Consider the following 17,653-nt stretch of genomic DNA (forward strand, 5'->3'; position numbering starts at 1 on the left):
TAGCTTTCTTTAGAGGCTTTGAGGTGTCTGCTCACTGTGTCATTGTAAGATGCTTTCTATTCTTCAGATGGTTTTGTGGTTTGCAGTGAGACAGCTGGGCTGACAGCTTTGGGACATGGCACTGAAAATGAATGCAAAGAATGAATACAGCTTTAACGAACTACTGTGTCTATTGAAGCTGCACCTCTTTTTATTAATCTCTGTTCAGAATTGGTGTGATAAGGTGTTTTTGTTTTTTTCTATTATCATAGTATCAACAGTAAATTGTCAAAAAAGCACAATTATTTTTAACTTCTGTCACTTATAACCATTTTAAGTGTGTATTTGAAATGATAGTGGCTTATGCAGCAAGGAATTTGTTGCTCATGGTGTCCTTTGAGATGTGGTCTTGTTATTTTAGCAGTTAAAGGTGTTATGTGTAATGCAAGATATGTGTTCCATTTCAGTTTCTTTTTACTTTGTTCTCGTGATTGGTGGAAGAAGAGTTAGGGTTCTGCAAGCAAGATATCTTTGGTCTAAGGTAAATCACTCATTCTTTTGTTCTATCTTGCAGAAGGAGAAGGAGATGCACAACGAAATCCAAGTGAGCAAACCGGGGAGGCCCAAGGGGAGGCAGCAAAGCAAGAAAGCTGACATCTGACTTTGACCGACTGGAGCAGCTGCTAGATGTTTTCAGACTACAGGAGCATGCTGGAACAAATTTGTTTCCATGAGCAAGCTGGGAGAAAGGAAAGTGCATGTGTCTTCACTGCTGGAACCCACTCAACGCAATGCTAAAAATGAGGGTACAAGCTGTGGCAGAAGACAGAATTTTCTCTACCTCTGTCATTAGCAATGGTTGAACATGTAATGTTTTGTGGGATAGTGTCATCAGATGGATCCCTTCATAATGACTACTTGATGGGAACACTTCTAGAAAGTAGAACAAACAGGTTAATCTTGTAGCAAATGGCCTTTGAAACATTAGAGGATCTAATTGTGTATCGTAAGCAAAGGCTTGTGTGATCCTCAGAGTTTAAAGTTCTCTGGCCAAAGTGTTCACCCATTAAAAGAACTGTAAAGAAAGCACTGTTTTTAGAACTTGCATCTGTTTTACAGCTCTGTTACTTACAATGGTTTTTGTATTGTACAACTTAGATGCTCTACACTGCCCCTTCTCAACTGCTTATGAAGAATATTTCTGTTACTGTGAATTTTTCTACCACGCGTTTTGAAAGGGCTGGTTTTTTGCATAATGTGGTGATGTGCACATGATAGTTTTAAAACGTCAACTGCTAAATTGGTTATGCCTAAACCTAAATGACTCAGAAACACTCTAATTTGTTACTAGATGAGCCTTCAAAACGATTCATTAATGTGAATACTTCGGCGTGTTTTGTGTCCTTGGTACATTTTTGCCACTTGCCTGTAGTTAGTTGCATATCAGAGACTCAAAGTGAATCTTTGATGTTATTCTTCCCCATTTTCTAATTTTACTCCCAAATTCTTAATCTTTCTCCAACTATTTTTTTAAGATGTTAGTCCAAGTATTTTATCGTTACGGTAGTTTTAAGAATACATTTATAACCTTTTGTGGGTTAAAATTCAAACAAATTCCATGGTGCTAGAGATTTGTCTGGTTCACATTGTTAAAGATGGGCCTTGTTTACATGTGGGAAAATAACTGGCAGAGGTTATTGCCAATTATCTATTTAGAGTGATTTTCTGATTGCAGGATAATCCAAGTCGTGGATCATGAGGAGGATCCAACCTGGGGAAATATTTTATTTTGTTTAGACCTTGGCTTTGCCTCAGTTGATCAGGCCATTGAGTTTACACAGCCAGTAGCATGTTTATGATGCACTAGGCACAGCCAAGAGCTAAAAGCTGCTACAGCAGCCTTTGGCAAACCTGTGGAAATGGAAATGAGAGCTGTAATCTAGCACCCAAAATACTGGATTTTTCGCATTTCAGCTATTCCAAAATGGCAGTCCAAACTGAACATTCATTGAAGTACTGGGATAGCTTTTCCATAACTTATTCTGCAGTAGCTGTGTTGATTGGTTTCCTTCCCACATCAGCCCCAGTAGACAAGGCCACACATGAGGCTGAACAATGCAGGATGAGGCAGTTACACCTCTGTGTGATTAAGGTGAGTAAAGACAATGACTGACTAGTAAACCATGGCAATCACATAAGCACTAATCACAAAGTCAAAAGATCTTTTCTTAATGGGAGGTGATGTCACTTTCTTTATATATATTATATATATTATATATATTTTTGTGTTGTTGTTGGTTTCAAATGTTACGCACTTTTTAATGTTTGTAAACTTTTACTAATGAATAGTGTGATTGCTTCCTGAATATATTAATCATCAGTTAACAAAACATATTTGTGGCCACAGCTGTTTGTTTCTGCCATATGTATCATAGTGTTTGTCACATGAAATTCTTTTGTGAGATGTGTGGACAAAAAAAAACAAAAAAACAAACAAAAAAAAAAGAAAAAAGAAAAAAAAACCCTAAACAAGTAAAAAAAAAAAAATCTACCACAACCACTTCTGATCAGTATTATGAGCTCATTCATTAATGTTAATAAAAAAAACAGCCAGCAGTATGCTTGTGGTTCATCAGTGTAATATAAACTCTCACCTTTTCTTGTTTGAAAGTTGAATGCCTTGCTGTCTTATTAGCTGTCAAATGCTTTATCTTCTTGGTAACAGAAGTTGTTCATTTGCTTTGAAAATACTGTTACCTTGAAACTAATTATTTATTAATTTGTTTATCTTGATGTTCCTGAATTGGGTGTTCAAGTTGAGCAAAGAAACTGGTTGCCCTTTTGTCATAAATGACAACTTAGCACCAATTTAGCACTAACTCCAGAAGGAAATAAGATTCTGGGGATCTATATAGTGTTACTTTATTGATGATCCATGAAACTCCATCAATAAATTGTCACGGGAAAACATAATAATAGAATAAGTAATGCAGTATATTAAAGTGTTGGCTTTTTCCTTATTTTACTTCATTGCTTTTTTATTATTATTATTTCAGTGCATTTTCCTTCTTCCAAAGTCTTCTCTGTTATGGGACAAAATAATTTCAGCCATTCCTCTTTATTTTCTGTCTGTTTCTTCCTTATATTTCTCATTTTCCTTTGTTCCTAAAGCAAAAATGGAGGCCTTCAATGCATTCTGATACATCTTTCTTTGATGGAAAATGGCACAGAAAATTTTAGTAGAGTAAAAGGCTGTTTATGTTCTTTATCCCCCAAAAGTATAAGTGCTTGCTTTTTTACTTGAACTCTGATGGCTCTTGTTACTAGTTCTCGTCGTTGTTGTTGTTGTTTTTTTCCTGTGGCACCTGTAAGCATCCTGTGAACCTGTAGGTTTCATATGAACCAGCTTAAATATAAAGCAAATACAAACAGCAATATAAAACAATTAATCACCCCGATAGCTATATACTTCAGCACCATGAGCTTCAAAAAGCTTTTATTATAAGATACCAGCAAGCACAAACTGTGATTTCATCAAGCTATCATTTTAACCAAAAGTTTACCATGATCTTCTATACAACAATTATTTAATTTTTTTATAATCAATTTTGTCATGGTTTTTTTTTTCTCCCCCATGGTTTTAAAGTTTCAGGTGGAAGAAGAGCAAGTTGGTATGAGTGGCAGGTCCTGAGGAGTTAGGTTTCATACACATAGCTGATGGAATTTTCTGGTGTCTGTAAGAAGGGAGTGACAACTGAAGTGGTTAAGCTGGAAATTCACTGCATGTATGGCTTCCTCAGCAAAACAGCGAAGAATTCCAGGTGTGCTTTATGTTATTCAGTGTTTCAGAAACACCTATGACATTTTCACAAAGCAAAGACTGAGAGCTGCTGAAACTGAGCACAGTAATACAAGTTAAACTTTGTCTAAGTTTGTCTTGCCTCAGCAGTAGTCTCATGCTAAACTGCCGTATGTCTGTGCCTTGACCTGTCTTTGTTCTGTTTGTTGTGTTTGTTGCATTTGGATATTTTTCTGTTCTTTGCTTCCCTCAAGTAAAACAATATCATAGAAGTCAATGGACATGGAGTACTGTATTGGATTTTCTGTATATTTCACTTAGAGTCTTGTAGTAGAGTGTTTCTCTTCATCTTCTTGATCAAAGCACAAAGTTCTTAACGTAAGACAGAAGCAAAAGAGCCAAAAAGGAAGTGTGAAGTCAAGACAAACAATATCAGGAGGATATATTCTCTTAAAAGTAAAGCATGTAGAGACCAATGCAGAAAATAGCTTCCTTCATCATAAGACAGGCAGTCAGCATGTGCTGATCTCCAGCTAAAAGGAAGAAATTACTCAACTTAGGGTGATACTTTGACATCAGAAACAACTCCAGATATTCAACAGTGCTCCAGAAGATTACATAAATCTGTAGCTCTGAGACAAATGAAAATCATCAGATTCTAATGAAAGAGAATAAGATAATACATGGTAGACTCCAAAAGGCAGAAACCATTAACAGCTAGGAAAACTACAGAAATCAAGGTAGTAGCAGGAACTTTCTCACTGTTCTCTGCAGCCTCATGAGCTGACTTCTTTCTTGCTTGCTTTCTTGTCATGATCAACAATACTATATAGAATGCCAGAGAATGACTAAGGACAGAGGTGTTTAATATAGATGTTTGGTGCATGTCATTCATGTTACAAATTGTTAATATCTTGCAGAGAGTAAATAATAATCAAACACAGTGATCTGGTCAAATAGGTTAATAGGGTACTGAATCAATTCTTAAGTATATGGAACTAGACTACGAAATCTAGTTAACAAGAGTCAGCTCTTAAAAGCAGAGAGTAAAGCTAAGCATAAATGCTTAATAAGTGCTGCAATTAAGCAGCATCTTGGGCTTCTGAAATTATCAGAGCACCATGCTGTACCTTCTTACACTGATGCTTTCATTATGGGTTGGATCTGCTTAGTTTTTCAGATGGAGGCAGAAAAGATGTATCAACTCATGACATGTACATACAAATGATCACTTGGTCTTTTCAGGCATTATGCTTCAGTAGCCTGAAATGATGTAAAATAAAAAGACTGATACTAGCAATGTCTACCTTACCAAAGTCCTTAAGTAAACGCATTGATGTAGACTAGCATCAGTATACATATTCAATCCTATTTGCCATTAAGAAATTCTCCATGAGTATTGTTTAACAGTTAGTAGCCTGACACAGACTTGACCAAGGCAGAACCTTGAGTGCTCCCCAAATGTCTGAGATGAAAACGAATACAAAAATTCCCTCTACCTTCTTTAACTAGCGGGCAGATGATGGCAGTATTTTGTATCTGTTAAATAATAGACCTATTGAATGAGTGGTTAAACAGTTAATGCCTAATTCTATTTCCGTGGGAAAGAAAAAAAATCAAAATTATTTCATCTTGAAAAATCAATTACAGTTTGTTAGAAAAGAGGGGGAAAAAAAAGAAAAAAAAAAAAAGGATGATAGAAGAAATAAAAAAAAATCAGCTGTAATTTATATGAAATAGTGACATATAATCTGAGAGATGGAAATGAGGTATTGTCTGGAAGGTCAGATCGTGAACAGCTCTGCAAACTGTGTTGGGATTAAAGCTACTTGTCATTCCATCAGCACTAGTGTGACTTAATAATGCATGTTTGCAGGTAAGCTGATCTGTTCTACATCTGTGAAGCTGCATTAGCGTGTAAATTAAATCTCATTCTGTTCACCAAACATGGACATTATAAACACAACCAGTTATGATTTTTAAGTATAAGCAGATAAAGAGTGGCTCCCAAGGAAGCAAAGGGAAAGGCAGATTTTTACTGTGTAGCATGGTGGCAGGTCTGCTTCATTACTGATATAGTACCATTCATATGTAACTTTTTTTTTTTTTTTTAATAGCAGCATAGAGGTAATTGTGCACATACTATGATACTGAATTTCTTTGCATCAGCAGAACTATGCATTTGTCTTAGCAAAGTTCTGCTTCACTTAGAATGTCAAATGACAAGCATCAAGTGAAAACAGAGGAGATTTAGATTGGATAGAAGGAAAAAGTGTATTACAGTGAGGATGGTGAGGCACTGAAACAGGTTGCCCAGAGAGGTGGTGGATGCCCCATCCCTGGAGGCATCCAAGGTCTGGCTGGATGAGGCTATGAGCACCTGATCTAGCTGTAAATGTCTCTATTTATTGCAGAAGAGTTGGACTAGATGACCATTAGGGGTCCCTCCCAACTCTTAAGATTCTATGATTAACCATATCTCGAGCCATGGGACTGGCTGTATCACTTGCTTTCATTGGAATCTCACTAAATCTACTACTTCAAGCAACACACTTGCCTGTAAAGTAATTTCTACTGTCTACATTATTGTCATGTTAGTCATTTAGCTGACTATTGATGTAAGAATGTGAAAGATAACAGCTTAGAATTGTAGAATCATTGGGGTTGGAAGAGATCTCAACGATCGTGAATCTCCAAACCCTCCTGCCACATGCAGGGCCACCAACCTCCATATCTAATACTAGACCAGGCTGCCCAGGGCCCCATCCAATCTGGCCTTGAACACCTCCAGGGTCAGGGCATCCACAGCCTCTCTGGGCAGCCTGTGCCAGCACCTCACCACGCTCTCTCTAAAGAACTTCCTCCTGACATCCAAGCTAAATCTTCCCTCCCTCAACTTCAAACCATTTCCCCTTGTCCTGCTGTTATCTACCCTTTCAAAGAGTTGATTCCCCTCCTGCTTGTAGGCTTCATTTAGGTACTGAAAGGCTGCAATGTCACCCCGCAGCCTTCTTTTCTCCAGGCTGAACAAGCCCAGCTCCCTCATAGAGGAGGTGCTCCAGTCCCCTGATCATCTTTGTGGCCCTCCTCTGGACCCTCTCCAATAGCTCTCTGTCTTTCTTGTACTGGTTGCTCCAGGCCTGAAGAACTGTCCACCTACCACCAATATTGACTACTAAACTACGTCCCAAAGTACCACATCCTCACATTTCTTGAACACCTCTGGGGACAGTGGCTCCACCATCTCCCTGGGCAGCCTGTTCCAGTGCATTACCACTCTTTCTGAGAAGGAAACCAACCTGAATCTCCAACTTAAGGCCATTACCTTTCATCCTATCACTATTCCTTGGGAGAAGAGACCAACCCCCATCTCACCACAACCTCTATTCAGGATGTTGCAAAGAGTGGTAAGATTTCCCCTGAGCCTCCCCTTCTCCAGACTGAACAGTCACAGTTCCCTCATCCCTCACACTCTTCATAAGACGTGTGCTCCAGACCCCTCACCAGCTTCATTGTCCTATCTACTGCATTAATAATTCTCTTTATCAATCAAACAGCATTGGGGCTGGGAACTACTCAGAAAATACCTGGAATTTCCATTTCTGGTGGGAATCCACTTCTGGATGAGCCATGATTAGTTTTAATGGAAGGTATCACTGTTACAGACACATAGAAAAGACTTAGAATATAAATAAACTCAGGAAAGGAGGAGTTGGTGGGGAGCTGCAGGGGTTGCTGCTTTATTTGGGGAGCCATATCTTCAGTGAGATGTTAAGTCTTGGCTGGACTCTATTTTCAAAGGACCCTATCAAATATATTCGAACCTCTGGCAAGAGTGTGTCACCACGCATGGCTGATCATATTTTATCAACTAATTATTTTTACCTATCTCATGCTCAGATGAAAACAGATTTACTGTTCACTCTGATGTATGCTTGAGAATACCCTAACGGTAATAAATGTTGGCACTGCTTTAGGTAAGTGTGCTGTATAGGAAGTCTTGTAGTTATTTGTAATGTTCTACCAGTCATTATGGATCTCTCCATATTGGATCTCTCCATATTTTATCCCTATATTTACACTGAAAATACACAAGAAATGCTTCAGTTAAATATCACAGACCAAATGGGGGATGGGGGTGCAAGATAACAATATTGTGATATTTGGCTTCGCATAGTACACGTTCATCTTTTTACTTTTAACTTGGAAGTTACACATGAATGCAGATAAGACGCAACTTAACATGTTTCCTGGAAAGATCTTCAATTCTACAGCCTCATCTTTGATCCTGCAATGCAGTCAAAATGCGGACTGTGTAACAGCTCATTACAGTCATTATTTCCCTAGCAACAGAATGATATCCTCAATGCATTATACAGTATATTTCAGAGAACAGTGCATGCTGTAAGGGAGAAAAGATGGATGACTTACTAGGCATTTTTCATCTATAATTATTCTCATCCAGGGAAAGAATTCAGCGCACTCTCCAAACACAGCTATGACATCCTCATTTGTTCAGTAGTGAAACATCAACATTACATAATAATGAAGATTCTGTGTAAACTTCTACCACTGTTCTGTTATTACAGAACCTCCTCCCCAGCACAATAATTTAGGAATCGAAGTGCTCCAGAAAGTAACCAGTAAATAGCACACGGACACCTCCTGGTGGCACTGGGTAGTATTTTAAATAGCAGGATTAGAACTTATGCTGACAAAAACAAATCCAAACAGCCATGCTGGACCTGGAAGATTAAGATGTTGAGAACCTTTTTTTTTTTTTTTTAATTATGAGAGCAAAGTAATGGAAGTGCATCTTCTACATGATTAATTTATAGGCTTGGATTTCATCCTTAATCTCTTAAAACACCCATCATTTTTCAGAGCTTGTTCAGGATCTGCATCCCTGCCCCACAAAGAAAATTTCCGTAAGTGCTGGAAATAAACCTGGGATTGTACAGCAGGTCCTGCAGCTGATTCCAGCTGATGAACAGAAACCAGAAGTGCAGTATTCTGCTGTCTTTATGCAGCATCTAATTGCTAGAAGGACAGCATGCAGAATCTCATTCTGGACTCACAAATCTGACAGCACTGTCAAAATTTTGTACCCTCCTGGCGACCTTTAACATTAAAAATTAAGAATCTGAGTGTATCAAATAGGTTTGAAATTGAAAGAAGTCGTCACAGTAACAATAGAGAAGTTTCTGAGAAGTAGGTGTTGGAAGCTTTGGAAAGTCCACAATCTAAAATACTTGTCTTCCTAAAGGCAGTACTTGCCAAACTAAAATTTGGCGATGGCAGAATTGTCCATGCATCTTAACCACATTACATCTGCTGATAGCAACATGTATTGCCACAACTCTGGCAAATAAAGAGTTGCTAACTCTTCCCCTGATGTCTGAAAAAGGAATTGTGCTACAGTGGGCCCCATGGTAGGTAACATTAGCACCAGAAATTTCATTTTGACAAATTTCTCATTGCATTTTCTATAATATGTTCCTTCTTCAAAATCAAGTGTTTGGGCCAATAAGTCTTAGTTTTACAAAACAGATGTGTATGAGACAAAACCACAAAGGGAAATTACATTTCCTTTGAAGTACCTATCTATGGCTACTTCCTCAGACTCAGGAACCCCTGAACATTGCAGTGTGGTTCTTAGTAACAGCTGTTTATGTTCTCATATAATGTTAGTCCCAACCATGGCACAATGTTATGCTTCTGTTGCTCAAAGAGTAGCAATTGCTGTTTAGCTGTTCCAAACAGAGTTCTGCCACATGCCACAGCTTTCTACAGTGGTTTTACTGGCATACACATATATATGTGTGTAGCCACATGTTATCTTATCAATTGTGGATCATGATCCTTCTTTTTGGGAACACATTCTTCTTCAAATGTTTCTTATTTTTTTTTGAAAGGTGAAAATGATAAATCTCCCAGATGACAGCTATGTTCTTTCCTGATTTATATATGAGAATATTCAAGCACTGGAAATAGTTTTTTGTACTAGTAACTGGCCTACAAAAGTCAAAGAAAAATAACTTCCCAGTATTCTTCTATTAAATTTTGAGCATAAAATAACATTGACATAATTGTCAGCTGCTTGTATTAGCTGTCTCATAGAGTCATAGAATCAAGGAATGGTTTGGGTTGGAAGGGACCTTTAAGATCATCTAGTTCCAACCCCCTGCTATAGCCAGGGATACTTCCCTCTAGACCAGGTTGCTCAAAGTCCCATCCTGCATGGATCTGTACTTCTATAAAGATATTGTGATTTCAAAATAAGTAGTGATTTATTTATTCCATCATATTGATCTTACTATCATTTATGTTGATGCGAATCTTGGACAGAAGCATCTCAGCATAATATTTCTACCAATGTTTGATGACAAGAGACCTGCTTTCATCTCAGCCACCCATGAGACCAGTCACTGTCTTCCAAAAAGCTCACAAGCTCTTGTCCATCCATCCCTGCTGCCGCCCATGAAACATTCAGGCTCTTTTCTTCAAAGCATTTTTCTGTTTCTCTAAAATACTTAAGTGATTGCTACCCGTGGGTTGTGAATTTAGAAAATATTTAAGTTACAACTTCTGTCTCCCAGATTGTTATTCTTTCTCCATTTCTTTTTCTTCTTATGCGGAATTAAGACTATGCAGTAGATATTCCCGTTTGCTAAAACAGTTTTGGCAGGAATGCTGAGCACGAGTGAATGAGAAGAACTGAGCAGCTAACAGCAAGCTAGGAAAGAAGCAAGTAACTGCTTTGAGTTTTAGCACACTACCAATACAAAGAAAATAAGTAACCTATAGAATCACAGAATCATAGAATGGCCTGGGTTGAAAAGCACCTTAAAGATCATCTAGTTTCAACCCCCCTGCTGTGGGCAGGGTTGCCAACCACTAGACCAGGCTACTCAGAGCCACATCTATCTATGTTCAGTATGTTCTGCAAAAACAACTATTTTTTTTAAGGGCTTTGCAGAATTGGACTCTAAATGATTTACAATGCAGTTGCTGTTGATAAGCACACAGAAAACACTACTCAGTACATAACAATGTACTGGGTTGGGAAAAAATAAAAAATAAAAAATAATTTTAAAAAAGTTTTGGAAGATATAATCAAAGCAGTACCCAAAAAGGGCACTCATCTGAGCAGTCATGAAAGGGGCTAAAAAAAGCACATTGATATCCTTGGTAAGAGGCATCTGGCACCTTCTCACTGCAGCATCCTTATTGCACATAACTACCACTGCCAGCTACATGCCTCCAGCTGTAATGCGCAGCTACAGGCAGCTACAAGGCTCTGCTTTTAAACCTTCAGTGGTAATTGGTTGGGAACTTGAAAATGGAAAGGGTCGTGACAACAGTAGTATATTTCACATTAAATTTCTTTGCATTTTTCCATGGCAGAAGGAGGAGGAAGATGTATGTCATCTTGAAACATATTTCCTTTCCATTTACCACCATATTCTTTTCTATTTTCAGACCTGTATGGAGCTGCAAAGCTAATGTAACACAAAACTATCATAACTAATTAGATCAGTGGTGGTATTTGGGACTGAACACAGTATTTAGCATTCAATATAGCTGCATATAATCTAGTACGTTTTTAACAAAACACATTTTATACACATTAGTATAATATTAGTCTTTTCTTTCTCTGGATACCTACCATACATTGCCATTTCTCTCTGCTGTTCCCAGAACCTTCAGAATCATGTTTTCCTCTGTTCTTGCTGTGGCTTATTTAGAACACTGTAACAAACATGAGACATCAAAATGGTTTGTTGTGCTGTAAATTGGCTTCTATTTTCAGTAACTTCTTTTGTTGTTACTTCTATTTTTGTCATGGCACCACATATATATCTTTTCCCAGTTTGATCCCACTAAATTTATTAAATGTTTTTCTCAACAGGATTGATTTTCTGCCACTTTTTCTGCTATTCTTTTCTCTTTTACCAAATCATGCACCAGTGAGTTGACTACCAGCCCCACTACACATACTGCATTTTATTTGTAATTTACTTTGTTCTATACTCACCATGTGAGGTTGCTTTTGTTATGACAGATAACTTGGCCCCAACCATTTCCATGTTCAGAAAAAACTGAAAGGGGATTTCTAACAAGAATGATTTTACCACAATCTCGGATTCATTCTTTACTTCACTTTAATCTGTGTACTTAGTTACAAGGACCCTTGAAGCCCTTACTTATATGGTATATGTTATCTGGTAGGCTGTGATGCTCCTGTTGATGTTTCCAGAGCAGTTTAGCAATTTGTGATACAATGTTGTATTTTGCTTTTCTGGTTTTGGGTTTTTTTTTTGTTTTTGTTTTTGTTTTTGTTTGTTACCATTGTTCTTTTTGTTTGTTTTGTTTTGTTCTGGTTTTTGTTTGCTTGTTTGTTTTTAAGCTAGTGCATCTCTCTTTCAACATTTCGTATCTGAATACTTCATCTTTACCTGAAAACTGCAGATCCTGTCCCAACATCTTCCTTGATGAAGAATTACAAAAGGAGCTCTAAAATTATTTCACTGTTTCTTTCATTTTCCTTAAGGCCCAGAAGTCCATGAACTATTGAAATATCTCTAGGTTCTATTCTCTCTTTTTTTTTTTTACAGTTCAAGTCACATGGAAATCTGTATTCCAGCCTCATACGTCCCTTAATTTAAAAGATTTCTGTTGGGCTCAAAGATCTCTTGCTCACTTAAGTCTCTAAATAAGAGGAGGGGAAACTGTAGTTTCCCTTCTTGAATATACTGTTGGGTAATTTTGTCAAGTTAGTTCTGCCACTTTCTGAAGACTTTAAATACATTGACTTAGAGTTTGAGACACTGACTTAATACTTAAAATACTGGCCAGTGTTGGTCCATTTTGGTTAAGAAAAAAAAAGGCTTTCTCATACGTCTACAATCACATGGAAATTTAGTCATTATTTTTTCAATTTCAGCAATAGGAAAGGCAGAACTCATTAACACTTAACTAGTACAGGCAGGCTGAGGTTATTTCTGTCTTCATTCAAATAAATAAACTGCTTATTTCAAAGGTGTATGTTTGGTCACTTGTCTATTATGGAGATGTAATGGCAAGCTAGCATGTACATTGTGACAAAGATATTGCAGATAAATTAAAGCACGTAATTTCGTCTTAAAAGCTTTTGTGTTGTAGTTTGACAGCTTAGGCTTTGAAATCTGTGATTTCTATGAACCAGTCTATCAGACTGCACCACTAAGTACAAATGCACTCTACATGAAGTGAAGGTATAGCATATGCCTTGAAGCTTACACATAGAAAAATAAAAGTTAACCCTTCCTTTCAGTCCTTGTCTTTTAGCTATGAACTGATATCCTTCTTATTCTTAACAGAAGCCTGAAATAAATGTTGGAGGTTCAAGACCAGGTTGGATGGGGCTCTGGGCAACCTGGTCAAGTACTAGATCTGGAGGTTGGTGGCCTGCCTATGGGATGGGGGTTGGGACTCGATAATTGTATGGGAACTGCTAAATCATGGCCTGAACCTCTGATTGATCACCTGAGGCAAGCAATGAGTCAGCCACGGGAGTGCAGGTGAAGGCAATTCACCTGTGCTGCCAGAAGGGGTGGAGCCTGGTTCCACCTCTCCTAGATCCCATTTAAGTGCTGACTGGCAGTGCAAAAAGATTTCTTCTGGAGATTCCTCCTCTGGAGTTTTGCAGCAAAACCAGGATACAGGTAAGCATTCTATCTATTTTTTTTTTTTTTATTATAATCTGCTTAGCCAAACTCTCTGGTTTATTTCATAATTATAACACCTTTATATTCATTGATTATACAATGATCCTTGGAGTATCTTTCAACCGAAGTCATTCTGTGAAGAGTTCTCCCCAGATATTATTTTTGACAAAGCTCATTTCATGGCTTTGAGTGTGAACCTAGTAAGACACAAACTGACTTCCTAAAACCAGAAAGTTGGGTACCTTTTCCTCTAAACAACCATCTATCAAAAAGAAAGAAAACAAACAAACAAAAAAAACACGACCTTTTAAAGCCAATAGTCAAAACTCAAAATTTTTAATAAGGCCTCAGACTAAAGACACTGAGTCCCTTTGCTACTGAAGGAAAGATCTCTTTACCTTTCCTACTGAAAGCCCCATAAGACTTGCAGCATTTTGCTCTTTGAAAAAAATAGGGACCAGATAATCATGACAGTAGAGCATGTGTTAGTCTAGCTGTCAGTAACACTGGTCTTCACAGGAAATCATTTTACAAAGGTTGTAGTAATAACGCTTTTCCCAGTTCCTTCCCCCAACTGCAGATTAAAGCTTTGACCCCAGAGGTGACATCAAAGGTTCAGAATAAATCCTCTACTTTGCAGAGGCTTTGAATCTCTATCATCTGCTTTCTAGGCAAGAAAATATTCTGGTACACCCAAGTCCTCCTTTTAAAGATTTCCCTACTGCAAAACAAAGAACTGAAAGGCCTTGCCTTCTCCCAGGTGAGTGCCCTAACCACTGGATTACCTGACAATGGGTCCAACAAACACTACAGTGGTAGCTTTCTTCAAGTTAAAAGTAAAAAGAGCTGTGTGGATGAACTCATCTTCAAAAGAAAGTACTGAAAGGGATTTACATGCTTAATATGAACAGTTAAGCCAAAGAAGAGAAAGGCAGCCCCAGACCAAAGGGAGAGAGAGAGAGACATCCTGGACAAGCAGGCCTGAAACACCCCATATGCTGTTCTTTATGAGCTCATGGAGCTCAGCCCTCAGCATGACTTCTATAGACACTGCTTTTGTGCACAAAATCCATAGTTACTCTGGGCATTGTCAGAGAACAGAGAATTGCCATAGCTATGTCCTCTGTGTAAACAGAGCAAACATTTATTAACTCTTCAGCTCTCAAAAGGAGAGATCATACTGACCAGAAGCATAAATATAATTTGCCCTCCAACAATTACAGTAACAAAAACTCAAAGTACAACTATCCAACCAACCCCAGAGTCATCTAGAAGCAGATTTCATGCTGACGTTAATATTCCAGGATGATTTTAGGAGAGGTCACTGAAGGACAGCTGCTGGTGAAACTTTTCATTAACAACTTCCCTATCCCAGGTTATCTTTTTTAAAATAAACATGCTTTTTCATATATAGTGTTCCTAGTTCATACTAAACCCAAAAACATCTTCTATCAAGACAAACATACTACTGGAAGAATACAATGTTGGAATTCTTTTTTTTTTTTTTTTTTTAAGACGGAGGGGAAAAAAATCTACAAAACCACTAGTGTTAGTCCTTTCCTGAGCCAGGGAGTTGCTTTCATAGTATTCTGAACAAATACTTTGCCAAGACTTTCTTCTAAATAAAGATCCATTCTCCCATAAGACTATAGACTTCAAAGAAACAGAAAAAAGCAACAGAGCTTATAAAGTTGACTGTGCTTAAAGGAAAGGTATGTGTGGTATGCATACAAATAGGAATATATATATACAACAAAGCAGTATACCATCAACATATCTCTATTGATAAAGAAACTGATGAATTTGGACATTGATATTGAGTGTCCATTTTACAAAAAAGAGAATTGCAAGTGGGGAATTTTTCTTTGGCTCCATCTCTTAACAATATATTGGTCTTCAGTAGATGTTGGACTGCTGGAGCAAATTCAGTTTTCTCTTCATATGATGTAATTCCAAAGTAATAGTCCTGAAGCAAATGTTATACTTCCAGAGTTGAGAGTAAACCATACCCTATAATTTCTGCATCAAGCCCATGCTGTAAATCAGCTTCGTATTCTAGCAAGATTCAGATCTCTGTATAGATGTATACTCCTAGGGAGCATTCACTGTACAATTGCTGCTTCAGGTGAGGGGAGGTTGTGTGTGTCAAACAGTGGAATGGTGCTCCCTTTATGCAAAATATATTTTAGAACTCAGTTCTTCCTACGAGTATATAAATGCAGTATCAGTATTGTTTGCAGTGTGACAGCCATATGACAGCATCTCAGAACAGCACATTGTTCTTAGAGTTAAAAGACCAAGCAATAAACTGGAAACAAAAGTACATGAAAAAGAAACCTTCAGTCAAAACCTTTTATTCCTTCCGTATTTATTTGGCATAAAGCTTTGAGAAATTATTTGTGGGATCATGAAGAAGGAATAAAATTATTATTGTATTATCATACTTTGGCATATGAAATGATAATTATTATATTTCCTTCCAGTACTAGAAGGGAGCTTATAAGCAGAAGGGAAAACAATTTTTTTGCATGTTCTGATAGCGCTATGACAAGGGAGAATGGCTTTAAAGTAAAAGAGGGGAAATTAGATTAGGTTTTAGGAGGAAATTCTTTACTCAGGGAGTGGTGAGGCACTGTCACAGGCTGACTGGCACAGGCTGCCCAGAAAAGCTGTTGATGTCCCATCCCTAGAGGAGTCCAAGGCCAGGCTGGATGGGGCCCTGGGCAGCCTGAGCTGGTGGGTAGCAGCCCTGCCTGTGGCAGAAGGTTGGAACTTGAGTGGTCCTTAAGGTCCCTTCCACACCAAGCTGTTCTATGATGATTCTTGTTACAATTAATAATCAACTTAGTATCATATTATTGTACTTCAGTATATTAAATGATTATTATTATTGATTATTAGTAGTTACAACTAACAGTTGTATACTGTGTTCCTTTTCTCATGTTAATCCGAGTCTATCAGACTTTCTCATAAAATGCTCAGCTGAAAAGAAATAGTGTTATCTCCATAAGGGGGGGGAAATCACTGAGTTTGTTTAATATATGGTAATTAAATTAATGTAAGGATATGTATCAGCAACAGACATCTACATGCCTCCAAGTTTTATCCTTAGGACATACTCAGCCTGGTGACTAACAGGCCCATGAAACTGAGTGATCACCTCTCTACTTCACCTTCACTTTTTTTTTTTCTTTAGTGAGAGGAATAAAATGGAGTGTCTTGTGTACTAATTCCTCAACCAGAGACATGGTGATTTTTTTGAACTTCTTATCCATATTTGCTGAGGTCAAATGGTGTCTTCAGTACATCTAATTTTATTATCATCCAGAGAGGCTTTTCAGACCAGCAAACACTATTTCCTTCTAAAGGAAACCACATGGGGAGGGGAGGAGAGGAGAAATGTTCCTGCTTTTTGCAGTCTGTTTAAAAGAATTGTAATTAAAAATTAGTGGAGAATGAAGTACACGTCTTTCTGAAAATGAAGCCACAATTATTTCCTTGCCATGTCCCATGATCAGATCATCTTGTGTGGTTTCCTACACCTGCAGAAAGCCTTGTTTTGTCAGTATCACTTCCCAAGGAATTGCTGACACCAAAATTAAGATGAGTCATCTGTACCACAGCATATATGTTCAATCTCTCTGCTGTTTTCTTCATTACTGATCTTTGAGAGTAATGTGGAAGTTTCATAACTGAACAGTGTTTTCCCTTAACTTGTTGTTTCTGCAGACTGAAATTAGTTGGAGTTCTAAAGCTGCAAACACACACATGCAAAAAGGGTTGTGATGGAACCTGGGAAGAAATACATTCTTTATATCAATGAAAAATGAGGAGAATTTGCATTGAAAGGTGTGCATACATCATTTCAAGAGTTATATGCAGATGCCTGAATTCATATTGCAAATAAGAACAACACAGAGCTCCTGCAAATTCCTGCACAAACTAGAATGCCTGTTGATCTATATCCAGGATCCATATCCTCATAGATATCCATCTATCATCACAGCATCCATATAGGTACAAGACAGGGATCTTAGCCTGTATATAGAACTGAGAAATGTTTTATGTACAAAAATAATACACAGTAATTGTACATCAGATAACACCAACAACAAAGAGCCAATTACCTCAAAGAATGTCAGTGGCAGCTTTTGGTCCAATTTTT

The 17,653-nt window shown here is 37.7% G+C and overlaps 1 protein-coding gene across 3 annotated transcripts in view; it reads left to right on the top strand.

Annotated features, from left to right (window-relative positions):
* The window catches only part of PKIA (cAMP-dependent protein kinase inhibitor alpha), a 38,225-nt gene extending 35,221 nt beyond the window's left edge, over positions 1–3,004 (top strand). For all 3 annotated transcript variants that reach the window (XM_085221320.1, XM_085221318.1, XM_085221319.1), the window contains exon 3: positions 554–3,004. In XM_085221320.1, coding sequence (XP_085077446.1) covers positions 554–633 — 80 coding nt within the window. In that variant the 3' untranslated portion in view covers positions 634–3,004. The remainder of the gene's footprint in view (positions 1–553) is intronic.
* Positions 3,005–17,653: the final 14,649 nt, after the last annotated feature.

The sequence above is a fragment of the Meleagris gallopavo genome, chromosome 3 (genome assembly GCF_905368555.1).
Source record: "Meleagris gallopavo chromosome 3, MGAL_WU_HG_1.1, whole genome shotgun sequence".
Lineage (NCBI taxonomy): Eukaryota > Metazoa > Chordata > Aves > Galliformes > Phasianidae > Meleagris > Meleagris gallopavo.